General features: G+C 53.4%; 6 protein-coding genes across 6 annotated transcripts; 2 read left to right on the top strand and 4 right to left on the bottom strand.

Moving 5' to 3' along the window:
- Positions 1 to 1,021: 1,021 nt before the first annotated feature.
- Positions 1,022 to 2,340, top strand: PHACADRAFT_248966 (uncharacterized protein). Its single transcript, XM_007391394.1, has one exon. The coding sequence runs from the start codon at positions 1,336 to 1,338 to the stop codon at positions 2,296 to 2,298; it is 963 nt and encodes a 320-aa protein (XP_007391456.1). The 5' UTR covers positions 1,022 to 1,335; the 3' UTR covers positions 2,299 to 2,340.
- A 2,207-nt stretch (positions 2,341 to 4,547) lies between these two features.
- On the top strand, positions 4,548 to 6,790 carry PHACADRAFT_136001 (uncharacterized protein; the record flags this gene model as incomplete). The annotated part of the gene is made up of 5 exons (XM_007391393.1): positions 4,548 to 5,164; positions 5,213 to 5,260; positions 5,320 to 5,376; positions 5,429 to 5,504; positions 5,565 to 6,790. The coding sequence occupies exons 1-5, from the start codon at positions 4,595 to 4,597 to the stop codon at positions 6,788 to 6,790; spliced, it is 1,977 nt and encodes a 658-aa protein (XP_007391455.1). The 5' UTR covers positions 4,548 to 4,594.
- A 429-nt stretch (positions 6,791 to 7,219) lies between these two features.
- On the bottom strand, positions 7,220 to 7,539 carry PHACADRAFT_86317 (uncharacterized protein; the record flags this gene model as incomplete). Its single annotated transcript, XM_007391392.1, has 3 exons — positions 7,220 to 7,338; positions 7,392 to 7,438; positions 7,496 to 7,539. Coding segments are annotated over 3 exons (210 nt in total), but the record flags the coding sequence as incomplete, so codon positions are not given.
- Positions 7,540 to 8,830: 1,291 nt separating this feature from the next.
- PHACADRAFT_248965 (uncharacterized protein) lies at positions 8,831 to 9,324 on the bottom strand. The gene has a single exon (XM_007391391.1). The coding sequence runs from the start codon at positions 9,130 to 9,132 to the stop codon at positions 8,839 to 8,841; it is 294 nt and encodes a 97-aa protein (XP_007391453.1). The 5' UTR covers positions 9,133 to 9,324; the 3' UTR covers positions 8,831 to 8,838.
- A 1,874-nt stretch (positions 9,325 to 11,198) lies between these two features.
- Positions 11,199 to 12,799, bottom strand: PHACADRAFT_25056 (uncharacterized protein; the record flags this gene model as incomplete). Its single annotated transcript, XM_007391230.1, has 4 exons — positions 11,199 to 11,355; positions 11,410 to 11,711; positions 11,770 to 12,537; positions 12,611 to 12,799. The coding sequence occupies 4 exons, from the start codon at positions 12,797 to 12,799 to the stop codon at positions 11,199 to 11,201; spliced, it is 1,416 nt and encodes a 471-aa protein (XP_007391292.1).
- Positions 12,800 to 12,964: 165 nt separating this feature from the next.
- On the bottom strand, positions 12,965 to 16,581 carry PHACADRAFT_112968 (uncharacterized protein). Its single transcript, XM_007391390.1, has 5 exons — positions 16,280 to 16,581; positions 16,205 to 16,220; positions 16,115 to 16,144; positions 15,831 to 16,057; positions 12,965 to 15,780 (listed from the first exon to the last, which is right to left on the bottom strand). Exons 1-5 carry the CDS (start codon positions 16,451 to 16,453, stop codon positions 15,655 to 15,657), a joined length of 573 nt encoding a protein of 190 aa, XP_007391452.1. The 5' UTR covers positions 16,454 to 16,581; the 3' UTR covers positions 12,965 to 15,654.
- Between the last annotated feature and the right edge of the window lie 115 nt (positions 16,582 to 16,696).

Below are 16,696 nucleotides of genomic sequence, written 5' to 3'. Positions count from 1 at the left end.
TCGACGTCGTGCTCATGATTCGGATAGCGCTGCATTCGCGGATACGGCCGCCGGCCTCAGCGCAGGTTACACATGCAAGGACGTCCAGGGCGCGCTCCTCGTCTTCCAGAGCCACGTCACGTCCGAGACCGTTTTCGAGAGCGAAGAGCTCAAGCGGTACATGGTCCGCCAGCACGAGCACTGGTGCTCGTATGTGAAGGATGTTATCAAGCTCGGCGTCAGGCCCGAAGATGTTGTCCTCGTCAGCGGATGGGGGAAGTCATCCGCCGATTGGGCTGCTACAGTGTTCAGCAACACAAGCAAGAAGTACCACGCATCGGTGCAAGGACAAGTAGGGAAACTTGTAGGACTTGAGTTCTTTCGATCGCGGACGAGGACGCAGTCGGGTCCAAGGGTCCATCGACAAGGCAAGAAGTATCCGCGGCCTGAAGGGACTCCTCTGACTGAGCTTGAGAGGAATCAGTGCATGTTCGTCAGGCGTTATAGGCTGAAGAAGAGACTCAAGATTCTGTACAAGATCGTCGCCAGTGCTGGGTATGACCGGCTTCCGAAGGGTGGCGACGAAGGTAATACTGGCGGAGGCACCAAGGCTAGCGACGACGAATTTGGCGACGACGAACCTTACGACGCTATATCATCGTCGTACGAGGTGAGCTACGTCTAAGGTTGTAGAAAAGAGAGATGCTGACTGGACTGGTAGAGCGTGGACCCGTTGGACATCCTGCTCGAATATATTCTCGAGGTACGCCATACTTGAATCTGTAAACAGGCTGCCAGCTATACGTCTAACAGGTATGCGGCGCCAGCTATGCCATTGCGCGCGACGAGGACATCGAGAGCATCGTAGGGGTGCGTTGCTACTACAAACACTCCGATACTGGATCTGATGCGTCATACAGTACAACGAATGGCCCATAGACTTTTCGACGTACCTCCGCAAGGTCCAGCCGCCGGTACAGGTACAGGATGAATGTCAGTAATTCCCTGTTATCTGACTGTGGCATATGTCCAATGGTTCTACCGTGTTCCGCAGATGGTTCAGTCTCGATCCCAGACCTCATCGCTCAAGAGCGAGCCACGCTTGAACGTCGTCTTGTCACATCACTGGATCTGCTGAAGTGGCCACGGCTTAGCCACGAAGACTGCGGAGTCTTTGATACAGCTAAAGCCAAGTTTCCCTGGGGACCACCGAGTCGCCGATTCGCGGACGAGAAATGGACGTACTTGAAATTTCAAGATCGATCCCGACCCACGCGTCACGTCTCTGCCGTCTCGCATGATGGGGCCCTCTTAGCGGCATCATGGCGATCTGGTTCCATCACTATCTGGAGGACGATGGATGGCCTCACCCTTCAACATCTCGGGGACTCGAGCCCTCCCCTCTCAGCCGGCACGTCAAATGTCCACGAGTATCCTCCGGACGCTATCACTGCTGTCGGATTCTCCGCCAACGATCAACACCTGGTTTCTGGATCTGCTGACGCATCCGTCGTCGTCTGGAATGTCCAGTCCGGCGAGCGTGTTTTTGCCATGAGCGGTCACGGCGCTCGGGTGAGCGACGTAACGTACACTCCGGATGGCTCGCGCATCGTCAGCGTCTCTGACGACGGCTCCATTAAGGTTTGGGATGCTGGGTCAGGATGGTCGATCTACACGTACGCTCTCGGGGAGCGTATAAGCAGGATCGTCTTCTCCGCGGATGGTTCGCGATTCGCTGCGAAGATGCATCGCGCTGTCGCTATCTACGACGCCGGCAGCATCATCGTACAACTTACCGTCTTCCAATCCGACACCGGTGCGATCTTGGATGTTGCCCTCTCCCCAGACGGCAAGCGGACGGCCGTTTTGGACAACAACGGCGCTGCGCGTATATACCGCACGGACACCTGGGAAGAGCTCATCGAGCTGCAAGAACACAGTGACCAGGTCAAGTCCTGCGCCTTCGCGCCAGACGGGATCGAGATCGCCACCGGCTCGTACGACGGTACGCTCACTGGCCGCAATTCTTGGACAGGAGAAATGTACCGTAAAGAAACCATTGGCTCGTGCGGAACTGCGATCTCATACTCACCGAACGGGGCATTCCTCGCTGCTGCTGGCCGGTATGGAGAGGTCATAATTTGGGGTCCTAAGGCGAGACAGTTTGTCGTCAAGTTCCAGACGTCAGTGCAGTACCTTTCTGGACTTAAATGGCTTCCGGACAATCGTAGGCTGCTGTCTTATGCAGATGAAGGGCCTTTGCACTTGTGGAATGTCGGCGATGCTTTGCGAATGCGTTCAGGGGAGCAGGAGTCGTAGCCCTTGCCTCCAGTATCAGTTATCCTTATGTGCTCACCTTCTGTTTCTCTGCCCACCGTAGCGTTGAACCTCGGAGTGTGTGGCCAAAATGATCTCCTGGCCAAGCGGTAGCTCCGGGTATCCGTATCCTAGTGCAGACAGGCTCGAGGGGTAGATGATATGCGCAGCCTGAGATTTCAAGGTCCGATAAATTGTGAACATAAGATATAACAATGTAAATATCGTCGGGAGTTGGCAGTGTGAAGGGCATGCGGTCGCCTGACGGAAAGCTGGTAACATGGGCGTCAGCGAGTTCATTTTCTCACGGCAAGGGATACCCATATTTTGTTAAAAATCGCCAAGGCCATTTTCGCGAGCAAGGCCATCTAGAGGCTCATTTCAGTCAAGAGATATGCTTTCTAATACCAACTGCTATACCAAGCTTTCGAGGGACATACATCTGCGCAGGTCATCGAGGGCTGAACATACCGCTCTCCTCCAGCCAGGAAAGGGGTTCGGCAACGTCGGACGTTATCGTTCAGGGTCATCGTCGACGGTGCCCCCAACGCTTCATGTCAAATATTTCAATGTTTATTGCAAGCGGAAGCGATCCAACTTCCCGCCCGTCCGAACTGCGCGGTACCCAGTAATATGCCCGGGACTGACAACTACACCAAATTCCACTGAATATGGGGTGTACTCACTGGCACCCACTGGTATCCAGTGAAGTCCAGTGCTAGTCTCCAGTGGCTGCTGCTGTTGGCTGGTGGGTATCAGTGAGTAACAGTGGGCGGCAGTGAGACACACCGGATCCCACTGGGCTTCGCAGGTTGCCACCGGCTACCGGCACACATCACCAGCAATTTGCATCAAACATTGCTTGAAGCCACTGGCTTATCAAGTACCAATATAGATACAAATATTTTTCTGTAATAAGCTCAATACATGCTTAGCCACCGGCATCTGTATAGATGCCTATTCTCCTCTGAACTGTGCACTATCCCAGAACTCAGCTCTCACTGAAGTGTCTCTACGCGGTACACTGTCTGAGTGCAAAAGGTGTGTAAAATTGATTGCCAGATGTGTCCCCAAGTGGAAGCAGCTGTAAGTAACTCTTTGAAGCATATTATACTACACAGACCTGGTTAGAGGCTCCTGAGATTTTTTATAAACTTTCTATAAGCTCAGGAATGAGCTATCAGGCAGTGGGGGCAGGCTGCCAGCAGTCACATTAATATTTCAACAGCTATAAACCTTGTTGTTGTAATTCTCAGGTAAATGTATATTCTCTGAGTGAGAATATGTGTAATATAAGCCATCTATGCACAAAGCATGAGACCAAACCTGCCAGATACTAGTCTTAAAACAATTTGTTCATGAGAGTTAGCCCAACCTGGAAAGCAAGTCACACACCATGGCCCAATGTCACACACTTTTGCCCAAAGACCAGTGAAAAATGCCAAAAATTATTATTCAATGACATACTAACAATAAACAGCATATGCTGATGGACAGTGGCCACTGCCTGCCAGTGGATGTCACCAGTGTTTGGTGGTGTCTGCCACCTGCCATGTGAATCGACCGGACCAAATACCAGTGGCAGCCAGCATAACATGCTGAACACTGGTATATCCCAACATACCCCACTACTTGCCACTGATACACAGCAATATTCACCAGTTGCTGCTGTATTCCGATGGGTTCCAGTGGACAACGAACGGTGGTGTTCACAAGCGCTCACAGTGACGCACCCGTATATGGCAAGGACCGCCGGCGAACACCAATGGCCACCGGCGAACACCGGTGGTTACCGCTGGAAGTTGGCGAACGCCGAAGTTGCAAGTCACGGGCTTATAACTCGGTACCGCCGCTAGTTGATGGAGCGCCCATCTATGGCGCTCCGAAGAACAATGGATCTTATTTCCTGCTATTCCCACGACTATTTTGAAGCGCGCGCGCACCATCTCTGGCACCCTGAACCGCATGGGACGGGAGAGCCGCAGATCGGAGACGTAGGCTACATACGCGAGGGCGCATTTGTCCGACTCTTCAACCTCAATACCTCTGTTAAGGAGCACAAGGTCACCTCTTGGCCTAAATCCTTCGAGATCACGGACGATCTTCCGCCAGATGTGTTCTGTGTTGACAAGCGACACGCGCTGATAGGACCGGGGCGTTTCCCCAGTCATGGTGTGGAGGAAAAACAGATACACGGTGAAATCACAGGGTGAGGGTGCTGTTGTTATCCTTGTTAACGTATCTGAGCTTTCGTAGCGGTGCTTCCGCTGATGCGGCAGCTGCCTTAAGCGCAGGCTACATGTGCAAGGAAGTACAAGGAGCGTTACTGGACCTGAAGAGCGAGGCGTATGCCGAGAGCTTGTATGAAAACCCGAGAATCATGGCCTACATGGCCCGCCAACACGACAGCTGGTACACATTCGCAAGGACCGATCACCTCGTGGAGCCGGAGGACATCGTCTTCGTCAGCGGCTGGGTAAAGACGCCGGCGAATTGGGCGACAGCCGCCTTCAGAGACACGAGTAAAACACGCGAGGTGTCGCTCAAAGGTCAGATATGGCAGTTCGTCGGCCTTAAACTGTCCGCATCGACGACCAAAGAGTATTCCGGGCCTCCAATGCATAGGCAAGGGTCGAAGTATCCGAAGCGCGCTGGTCGAAATTCTACAAGGGACCAGTGTGTCTTCGTCAAGCGGATCAAAATCAAGAAGAGGCTCGGAATAGTGCGAGTCCTTATTGCTGGTGCCGGTCATGATAAACTGCCGCCCGGCAATAGCGACCCTGAGACAGTGGCGGGAGTTGTTGCTGTGGAAGAGTTGTTAGATACCGAGGACCTCGGCAACGGAGGAGCACTCTTCTCAGAAGGGCAGGTTCGTTACTCCATCGCTGAGCATTGATAATTACTGAGGAGGCAGCAGGGGAAAGCCATCGATCCTCTAGACGCCCTTCTTGATTACATTCTTGAGGTGTGCGCCCGTTATTATACCCTTCCGTATTCCTGTAATCTCTTACGCCGATTATGCAGGTATCTGGGGCCGACTGTGCCGTTGCACGCGACGAAGATATTGAAGCCATGTTAGGAGTACGCCTACTGTCCTTGACCCTGATTATCTAGCAACTGATCACCATAATAGGGCGATTACCCTCCGGTGGATTTCTCTACGTATCTTCGTAAAAGCCAGCCGCCCGTGGTAGTCGAAGACTCCCAGTGTCAGTGATTTGCTCGACGGACTCCCGAATGACACGCTGAACTTCCATCCTGTGTACTAGACGGCTCGATCTCCATACCTAACCTGATGTATCGCGGATGGGTCGAGTTGCAACATCGGAGAATTACATCATTGGACCTGCAAAAGTGGCCGTATATTAGGGAAGAGGGATCCGGAGACCTCGTATTTGGGCAAGTCCAACTGCCAAGCACGGAGAAACCAGGCGACCACAAGATGTCGAAGTCCGCATATCTGGAGTTTGCTGACTCCACTGCCGGCGATACGCATATGCCTTGCTTCACGTTGTCTGACGACGGAAAGCTGTTGGCGGCATCCTGGCGAACTGTCGGCTCGGACATCCTCGTCTGGCGGACATCGGATGGCCTAACGCTTCAGCATCTTAGAGACCCAGAGTATACAGACGGTGTCACTGCCGTTGCCTTCTCCCCAGATGGCAGACGTCTGGTCACTGGGTCCGCTGACGAGACCGCGGTTATCTGGGACATCAGATCTGGCAAACCCATTATGCGCTTGCGGGGACACACCTACTCCCTCACCGATGTGGCCTTTTCCCCCGACGGTGTACGTATCGTCACCGGCTCCGCTGACTATGTCGTGAAGTTCTGGGATGCCGCGACCGGGCTCCCGCTTTGCACGTTCTCGCTCGATTCGCCAGTCCGCAAACTTGTCTTCTCATCGGACGGCTCGCGGCTGGCAGTCATGCTTGAAGACAAGATCGCTCTCTACGATGTCGGCGCACCCATTGTGCAGCTCGGTGCCATTCATCACTACAACGTCACAGATTATCGTTCTGTCGCGTTTTCCCCGACAGGCGACCGGATCTTTATCTGCGCTCAAGGCCTTGTCGGTCGTCTTTACAACACCGACAGCTGTAAAGAACTCCTTCGACTGGAAGAGCCGAATCGCAAGATTGCCGTTGGGACCTTTTCTCCTGATGGCAGTAGCGTGGCCAGCATTGCTAGCGAGAATCGCAGGTTCATGCTGATTGTTCAGGATGCGTCAAAAGGAACCATACGCTTCAAGGAGAGGATCTGGGCAGGTGGAACCGCTGTTGCGTTCTCTCCAGACGGTACCCTTGTTGCCGCCGCCGGTGAAATGAACGTGGTCGTCTGGAACATGAAATCGGGAGAGTTGGTCGCAGACCTCAGGGAGATGCAGCGGGTATCGGATATTAGATTCCTTCCTGATGGCCGGAGGATTCTCTTTGTGGGACGCACGGACCGCATGGGCATTTGGAACGTCGCGGACACTTTACGGATACGCTAACAAGAGAAAACAGGATGTTGCATTCCTGTACTTTATTTACCGTTGGTATATCCATTTCGAGGCGGCTTTAGATGACAGTGCATCGAATAAGAGGCACCAACATGAGACTTTGCGATAGAGCACCGGCAAGCCTGGCATGTATGGAATGCCACGCAGGAAGCGCTAGGTCATATGGGCATTTTGTGGCGTGGTAAACCATGTCGTGTTATGGCCAGAAGCTATCCGAGTCGGGGCATTTAGCGTGATTTATGAAAAGTCGGAACTATTTTAGCGATTTGTATTAGCCTAGGAGAGACAGGGACTAAAGTACTAAGTGCTAAAGTTAAAGGCTTGCCAGAGATTTCTTCATGAAACTCAAAGGTTGCAGGCGCTAGGAAATTATACGCAAACGAGACATGGGATAGAGTGACCAAAGTATCCTTCGAGCATTTACGCTTCGACTGTCGCAGCTATGTTCGAGTTATACGAGTCATGGGCAAGGCAGTGGCGTCTCATGTTAGACTTGGTTTTGAAACGTTTCCCGCACCCTGTATGCGTGCATTCGTAGGCTGCGAGAGGGACAGTGTCAGATATGGAATCTTGACGAATGTACGATGCTTACGTTTTTCGCCCGTGTGCGACCGCATGTGTACAGATAGGCCGCTTGGCCTTGTTAACACGTACGATGAGCGCAGGTTCCAACCGAGAATGTCCACTTCGACAGACCTTCGAAAGCCTTTCCCGCATGTTTCGCAAGTATACTTGCGTTTCGAGACATGGACGCTGGCGTCGGACGGTCGGGTCTACCTGCATGTCAGAATAGAGATCCGTCAGTGTCGGGGAGGTGTACTTACTGCTGAATCAGGTCCGGTCGAACTTCCGCTCGCCGTCGCTGTGTGGTCGTCGTGCTGATGCGGAAAATATTCTAGATGGGAGCATTCTGAATCTCCACCAAGTTGGCACCAACAAGTCATAGCCAAGGCCAGCCACTCACCTGGAAACACCTCGCGGATGCTAGGTAGAGTCAGTCTCGAGTCCATGTCTGCTCTGCCGTATTGGTAGACGGTGCAAACTGCATCGGTGCCAGCTGTTAGTCGACGCAGCGCAGTCTTATAGATGATAACTTACCAGGACATGGAGGGCGCCGACGTAGGCAGTGACCCTCGGGGTACAGTCACACTCCGTCATCGCTTGCCGAGAGCTCAGGACACTCCGGAGACGATGAACCTGGGGGCAGCATGGGGTAGCCAACGACCGAGTCATCCTAGTCACGGTCATTGACTAATGCTGATGGGTCAATGACAGAGTTACAGTCAATGACCGGGCGGTTTCGTGATCCCACGCAAGCGAGATACTGGTGTCGAGCGCTTGGGAGGCAGACCCTGGCAATGGACGACAGGGCCTGTCCTGCGACGTGGTTGGCTGCCGAGGTGGGACCTGGAAAACCGGTCAGTCACGGATAAGTCATTGACCGGAGCGACTAGTCACTGACCAGTCACTGACCGGCATAACACTGATCTGGGGGCACCGTAGTATGCGGCCTGCTTGTCACTTCCATCGTCGATGGCATAGCGAAGCTGTGTGTACTGATAAACTTAGTGTCCGCACAATGCTGATGCGGTCGCTCGGCGGTGTCTTGGGACCTGATTAATGGCCGGTGGCTGGACAAGATGAACGCTCAACGTTCGCTCAACTTTCCACGTCAACCAATATCCTGACGGCATCGAACCTTGTCCTGAATGTGTTGGAAAGGAAATTCAGAGATTCGGCCGAACTAATGGACACATCTTCGCCAGTACACCGGCTGATGCCGCGAGGCACGCAATCGTCGGATCAGAAGAAGGCGTCACTCGGTGTGCCCTCCTTTCTTACCGGGGATGTCTACAGTTCAAGGCATAGTTTCGTATGCACCTGCGCAGGGTCGTACAGGCTGAGAGCGGATGTAGACACGGCTGTGTGTGTATACACGTCTGCCCAATTAGGCTACGTCTTAAGTTTCTACAACGCTGCGTATGGGAAATAATCAGAAGCCGTGCAGTCTTTGTCAAAGTCAACACACGCACCTACTACTAAGTAGCAGACTTGCCCTTCCTCTCCCTCCCATTCCTCTCACGCTGCTCTGTCCGCTGCTGCTTCTTCTCTCGGTTAACTTGGAGCTTTTCCTTCCTCTCTCCCACCAGCTGCTGAGTCCATGCAGCCCACTCGGGCTTCGACTTGAGGGCGGCCTTGATAGTGCCGAGATTTGTGTGCCAGCCGGGATACTTCGAGCGCATTGTGCTCCGGATTTGAAAGACCTCACCACGCTTCGTGGCCTTCTTCGTCCGTTTATGCCCACCGGCGAGAGACTGGGTGCGCCATTCCATAAGGAACGTGACATGATCGGTGTACGAAAGAATACCGTGGAAATATCGTGCGGTCTTCTGTGTCCCGGTCGGCCACGTCTTCTCTATGTCCCCGCTAGACGCTTGAGCTTGATCTTCGAAGTCTTCCTCTTCATGCTCCTCTGTCCCGACGCGGCCTTCAGCGCTGTCCTGAATAACTATTAGACACAAAAAAGCTACTGCGAGCATAGTTACAGACCGTACTGGCAGTCCTCAGCCGTCTGTGTGGGCGATGCATGCGATGGTTGTGAATGAAGAAGCGAACTTTGTGGCGTTTAAAGCGATCAGACCGGGTTGATCCTTGCTGGAACCATGGCAGCTTCAGAGCGGTAGTTAATTCACGCCGTTACATGACCATCAATACGCAGAGCAGAACGAGAGCGAGCTGGTCCCAACACAAGAAAGAGGAGGGAAAAAAGGAAAAGGAATTATGAACACACGCAGTGTTGGGCAGACCTTCGGAGCTCGGGCCGAATTCCGCCTTGTTCTCCGACTTCCTCGGATACGTATACGCTCCTGGGCTTTGACAGCCCACCGACTTCACTCTGTCTATAACAAAACTACATACAACGCTCTACGGAGAAGAAACGAGGATGATTTCATTTGGTCCCCGGTCAAGACAGAAGCAAGAGCGCGGAATACAGAAACTGTTACATCGCCGTTGTGAGCTTTCGCCGGACACGCCGCTCGTGCCGAGCGCTGGGCTGGGAACACCGCGAGTGGTGGCTTGAAGCTTCTGTCTGGTCTACGAGGCAGATATCCATCTTGTTCTGAGGCAGCGCTGATGATGTGTGCACAAGCCTCTATCTTGTTGTACCGGCCCTGCCGCGCGCCGTATATGTGATATTACAGCACAGCCCATTACGCTGCTACTATGATGGCCCCCTGGTTTATAAAGGCTCCTTGCTTTATAAAATCGATCTTGCTGCTGCAATATGCCCCCGGAGGTGCTGTGAATATTTCTTATGATGGACTTGTATTCATACTATAATATGACACCCATATTATGGCGGGTGTGCAGCAAGGGACGATATGATGTTTTTGTGGATGCTCGGAAGCGATCCAAAACTGGCCGAAAAATGCCACTGATGGCTAGATCCAACCAGATCTCGCCCACCAAATATTCTGGCAACTGCATTCATAGACTTTTGTACTTACACCAGACATGTCTGGTCAACATATTTGGTTTAAAAGGTGCTATGTACATGTATAGGGAAGGAACATTAGTGGAGCGTTACAATGAACGGGCAAGGCGTGATGAATTTGTCGCTCCGCCTGATCTCAGACAACTGAGGTTGACTTTGGAGAGGCGGCTCGGCTTCTCGGCAGAGGCACGGCTCGACGGCATCTGGTGTGACACTTGTTTGACGAAATTTATAAAAAGTGGTGCAGGACCTACTTTGTGCACCGGAAAGGATCCGCTGCTCTTGCAAAACCTCAATAAGATGTTATAAAAATACGGATATATAGCTAGACTGTGTGCACATCGACTCATGCAAAACCGCCCGCGAAGCATGGATGTGGTAAGCTACAGGATGCAGATTTTCCCAAATTTTATAAAGCAGGGTACCATCATAGTATGGCCAGCGCGAGACACAGGCTCCTGATCCCCGTCAACAACTCCGCCATGGTTGCCGTGTCACTTTCTGGTTGCGTTGTTCAGTTTTCGTCGGCGTTGTCTTACCCATCCACGAGCGCCCTTTGACGAGCGACCTGGTATGATATGACCATATAATCGCGTGTACCCGCTAGGGGATTGTCCCATATTCTTAGAATATTAACACTCGTATACGTGTAGCCTCTGCTTTCTTGCGAAGAGGCAGTCAAAGCGTAACGTAGTTACTGCCGGTACCTTGGATGCCGCCCCCGAAAGACGCCTTTTGAACGAAGGCAAGAGTACAAAGAATGTCGGAGCATCCAATTATTTTGGCCCGAAAGGACGGGCAGGTCTACACCTAGCACTAGAACCTATTATGTAGCACTATCAGCGCTGCTGCGATCACGCTAACGATAGGCGTCACCTACTACATATTCGTGCCTAATCAGCCTCAGCTCATGTAGGTATCAGTGGTGCCGATAGAGGCGGCACTCGTTTTCGCGTCTAAGAAGAGCTCTCCCATCTCGTTGACGTCCTCAAGCTCTATCTGCTCGCGGCCTGCCAGACGCGCAAGGATTGACCCTGGCGTAAGCAGCTGCAAGGCATACCTGCACAACGAAACATATTAGTGCTATACCTGAAACGTCGAATTGATACCTTACCGAAGTGAACTCTTTTCGCCCTCCGTGGCCAGTCGTTCGAGCACACCAGCACCGAGCTTGAGTCCTTCAACGTTCGCGCGGACCTGCACGACCTTCGCGACGTCGGCAGTGGTGTACGAGTCCGTCTTAACAATCAGGCAACGGTCGCGCAGATCGACTGGGATACCATGCGGAGCCACTATATCTATCGTGCCGCGCACAAGTGAGTTGCCTCTGTTGGTGGCAAAGACGACAGTAGGTGCCATGGGCGACTCGAGAAGGGCGTTCAAATAGGTGAAACACTCAATGTCGAGCATGTGGACCTGTGAAGCGACTGCGACTGGGTATTTCGCTGTGTGGAAACCGAGAGGGGTGACGTACCTCATCGATAAATACGACACCGGGCACGACCTCCGCGACACCCTGGTCGACATATCCCTTCACAACCTTGTTGACCTCCTTTCTCAACTTCTCCGTGACCTCCGTCCGACCGCTCTTCATCAAACTGCCCATCACGCTCATGATGTCCTGACCACCCTGAGGCCGCGCGTTTGCCGCATCCAAGTCACCAAGCGTCACGTCCTGCACAAGCTCTTTTCGTTTGTGCACCTCGCCCTTGGGCAGGGGGACGTACGTCTCGGACTCAAGATCGTACGAGGATGCGTAAGCGTCCGAGCGTCCGACGCGTTTCACGGCACCAGTGTTCGCCTCAATGTAGATGACGTCTCCAACGACGATTTTCTCCTTCAAAATCGCTTCATAGATGGACGGGTCGAGGCGCAGCTGCTTCGTGCCCTTGACTGTCTTCAGGCCGACGATGACGTGCGAGACGGTCTTGCCGTAGCCGCTGAGAGGGTTCTCAGCCTCCGTCGGTGTGAGCTCGGTGACTTCGCCTTCGTACACTTCTTTGGTCTCCTTGATGCGTAGCCCTATCGCCCGCCGGAAGGCTTCCGCGAGCACCTCAGTCTTCTTGACCTCCGTACTGTAAACTTCTGAGCCGACCATGGGGCAGAAGGGCACCTTCGCCCCGAGCTCTTGAGAAATCGCCAGGGCGAGTGCGGTTTTTCCCGTGCCAGGTGCGCCGACAAGCAGCAAAGCGCGACCAGAGAACTTGCGAGACTTGACGAGGTCGACAACCACGCCGCAAGCCTGGGAGGTTTACGTCAGTCCCTGGCGACACGTCGGTCCCTTCACCATCACGGGATAGGACTACGCTGCGTACCTCTCGTGCGTTGACCTGCCCCACGAACCCTGCCCCGTCTGCGTTCGCGAACCCCTCAGGACTGAGGCCGAGGCCCTTGATATGAGAATGAGGCGCTATCCGCGATGACCGCGCCGCCGCCGTGCTTGACGGCGGGGGAAGAGCGTTGTGCGCAACGGGCGCGGAAGACGTTGATGGAGTGGCCGACATTGTTGTCGCTGTTGGAGTTGAAGTTCAGGAGAATTGAAGCCTAAATTACACAACAAGTAGATTTAGGTAAGCGTCAGCTGTTTAAGGTAAAACTTACTCGATAAGTAATGGTAAGGTGTAAACGAAAGCTCCATCAAATTTTGGGTTTACAAGGTAAGTAACTTAGCTTGTTAAAGCTTCCGGTCCCTAATCTGCCTTCGCGGTTGCCCTTCTCTCGACTATCTTCGCTCCAGAAATCGCGTATATTCCTAGTTCGATATGTTGCTAGATCTCTACTTGTCTTACATTCCCAGCACGGTGAATTGATCGCCTGCAATTCATCAGGTGCGATGTCGACGAGCACGCCAGGTCACCGTTTATCGCACGTACACCTGAAGACATCACGACACCACACTGTCGAGTTGCGAAGGCGTCCTCCGCTCGAGTTGTTTCCGGTTCATGTTCAGCCACTAGTACACGTACCCGTCCCTTTTGAAACAACGACGGATCCGGTAGCCCTTGCCGGTATGTAATGCCGTCGGGCACCTGTGTTTCGAAGATTCTCAACGACTTACCCCTCAAACTCCTCGCGCTGGTCTGCCGCCAGGAATGCTATGCTATGTCTGTGATGCCGACCGGTTTTGATTGAGGTTTGCCGCGCAGCGAGATGACTTAACAATTACTAAAATTACTGCCAGCCTCCGACACTGCAAAGGACGAGCTGCCGTGTCAGCTTCTTCGGAGCACCGGGGCATGGGAACGTCTGCTCTCATAGTCAGTGCCTTTACATGCTCCAGCTGCAAGTTCGTTATGGACCACAATCTATCCCAACTGGCAGATGTCTTGCTAGGCAGATTAGCAGCTCAAGGGGATTTACGAAGGTGTGTAATCTCGGATCTTACTCGAGCCGACTCCAATATATCGAATCGTTTTAGGACGCGAGACGAGTTCAACATTGATGATGTACGTGCTACTCCGTTCCCCCATGTGTGCATCTTCTTCACAACCTGCAGCTCGACCGCCTGGAAGCTAAGCTCGTATCTGCTTTGCGTTCGATTGGTGTCCTTCGAAATGCCTTCGCGCCCATCAACATCCTCCCACGGGAGATTCTTGCACATTTCTTTGGAATGCTCGCTTTTGACAAGACCATCCCCTCATCCTTCCTTCCTGATCTCGGCGTTCGCGACGACCCACATGGCTGGACCAAGGTCGGACATGTCTGCCGTCACTGGCGAGAAACGGTCCTTGCGTTCCCGTCGCTGTGGTCTATCATCGATAGCGACTCTGCGTTGGCCGCGTTAACCTTCCTTGATCGTTCCGCTGCATCGACTCTACGAGTCTACCTGCGTGATGCAACATCTGGTTCTCGATATAGTCCATCACTCGAGCGCGCGCGTTTCATGCCGTCGATCGCATATCATAGCAAGCGTTTTGAAGAGATACACATTCAGCCGAGGTTTCGCTACGGCTCTAACATCCTTCGCGTATTCCTGCATCCTGCTCCGAAGCTCAAAGCCCTGTCCATCGTGCTAAAACTTGGCAAGGACGAATCATTGACGCTGCCCACGCTCTTCGATGGTTCAACACCTAAGCTGGAGCGGCTGACCCTCGCAAACTTCACGACCTGGCCTGGGAATCATTTCGGTCCCAAGCTTACCCATCTCTGTCTCCTTGACCAGCACTCTCGTGAACGGATGTCCATGACCGAGTTCCTTGACTTTCTCCAGTCAGCACCTCGGCTGCAGGAGCTTATCCTTATAGACGCTGGCCCTGCGCTCAGCTCCGGCACCCCAGAGGTCGCGTCATTAACACGCCGAGTTGTCGACCTTGGTCATCTGCACACGCTGCAGCTCGGCGACTGGCCTAACCCCGAGTCCATCGCCGACTTCCTTTCGCATCTGGCCCTTCCTGTGAGCACTTCTGTGCACATCTGGGCAGAGCAACTTTCCCACGCGGACGGAGCACTTTCCATGGCTCTTCCTGCAGACATAACGTGCCTCCACCCCTTCCACGGCCTGAGGGCAGTTCACTGTACTGCGCGCCCTACGAAGCGGGGCTATCCGCAGCTTATCTCCATTGTGGATGGTGCTTTAGTCTTTTACTCGACGTTCTCTGCCACGACAGTCCCCGCATCGCTGATGTCGCTGTTCGACAACCTCGACACCCGTTCTGTCGAGGAGCTCACAATCGGGATCGAGTGCACGCCTGAGCTCCCATGGCAGGCAATCCTCGCAGACATGCCCCGTCTTCGCGCTCTCACGATCCTTCGTCGCCCATCGCGCCATATTCTGGCAGCGCTCTGTCGTAACGACACATTCGATGAGGTGCTCTGCCCGCTGCTCCAGAGCGTGAGCATCATCGACGACAACGTGCTCTCGAGTGTGCGGCTGTTCCTGTTTGCGCTCGACCGCGCCGAGGTTGGCTTACCGCTGCAGGAGCTCAAGCTCTTCGCGCGCAGCTGTTCGTCGCGCTTCGAGAGCGAGCTGAATGAGTTGGGGAGGTATGTTGGGCACGTGGAGCAGCTGAGTGACAATCCGGTGGACGTGGAGCGCCTGGCGGTTGGGTGGCCCACTGAAGCGTACGAGTGGGTCATCAAGCAGAGGGCGACGCGGCGGCCATGAGGACATGCCACGACCTTTCTCTAACATTTGCGTATCATAACTCTAGTTGTATAAGCTCTTGTCATTCTTGGTTGCATAATCTGTGGTCGAATAGCATGCATCTAGTAGGTAGCAGGAATATCTAGTCCGTACACTTCATTGGCGAGTGAGTCCGAAAGCAAGAGCAAAGCAACGAAACAAGTATATAGGAAAGATAATTTAAGGGCGAACTCGCGGATTTTGCGCTCCGGGCTGGTGCATCATCGACTGCAATTGCTAAGGGGTGGATGAGAAGTGCTTTCGCAGGTGTCTTCTCAGCGGTCTCACCTGGTCTATTTGGACTGCATCATTGCTTGCGTTAGCTTCGCCTTGCGGTTCATCTCGGCTCACAGTACCCTGCTTCTGGCGGTTCCGTCAGGGAAATATGTTGGCCAATAGCATAGAATACGAACCGAAGACTGTTTCGCCGCTTTCTTCCCCTTGCCCGACCCAGACCCAGATGTAGCCCCCGCGGCGGCAGCAGTCCCAGGAAAGGGCTCTTCTCTCGGGAGGATGTCGATCAGGAAGTCGAACTGGTCTGACTTGCTGACCGCTTTGGCGATGTCCGCGCGTGACAGCGTCCGCCGTTTGTTCGAGTCCGCGATGATGAAGGCTCGTGCGGTGATCTCTGCAATGAATACTGCGAACAAAGGGCCTTCAGCACGATGTCGCGGTAACGTAACAACAGTGCACGCACTTTCGCAGGCTTTGCAGAACAGGATGGGTGCTAGCCAATCGGGATGTCAGGCCAATAGTCACTTGCGATTCGCTATTTAGAAATGCCTACCGTCCGCGGCAATCATCTGCGACAAGCCAGTCAGTGTGTGATCCTGTGCTCTCATACGCCTCCTGCTGCACGTACCTTTACGTCTGGATCGCTTTTCATGACCTTCTTTATCCGCGCAAGTGGTAAAGGCGGATGGCGATAGTCTATCGTCTCTTGCTCGGCCTGGTCGATCTGCCGCTGCCAAAACGACCGCAGAAATTCATGTAGAGGCTCTCCCGGTTGAACATAGGGCTTTGGATCTTTCGACATCGTCGTCAAAGTGCTGCTCGTCGCTGTTTAGCGGGGCGGGAACGAGGACCCGAGTGGTCGAGAAATGTGATTGGTTGCAGAGGAAGGCAAAGCGCGATCAATGTCGCATAACTTACTGATAATAAACTCTTACTTACCGAGCATATAGCTATCGGAGGGCGCCCAGTGAGGTCATACCTCGGGCACTTATCGGGTAAGTCCCAAATTGTGACTAGGTAAGCAACGTGTCAGTTGCCATTTTCA

Source organism: Phanerochaete carnosa (genome assembly GCF_000300595.1).
Source record: "Phanerochaete carnosa HHB-10118-sp unplaced genomic scaffold PHACAscaffold_2, whole genome shotgun sequence".
Taxonomy (NCBI): Eukaryota; Fungi; Basidiomycota; class Agaricomycetes; order Polyporales; family Phanerochaetaceae; genus Phanerochaete; species Phanerochaete carnosa.
Note: the sequence above shows the minus strand (reverse complement) of the source record. Positions and strands in the feature narration are given on the sequence as shown.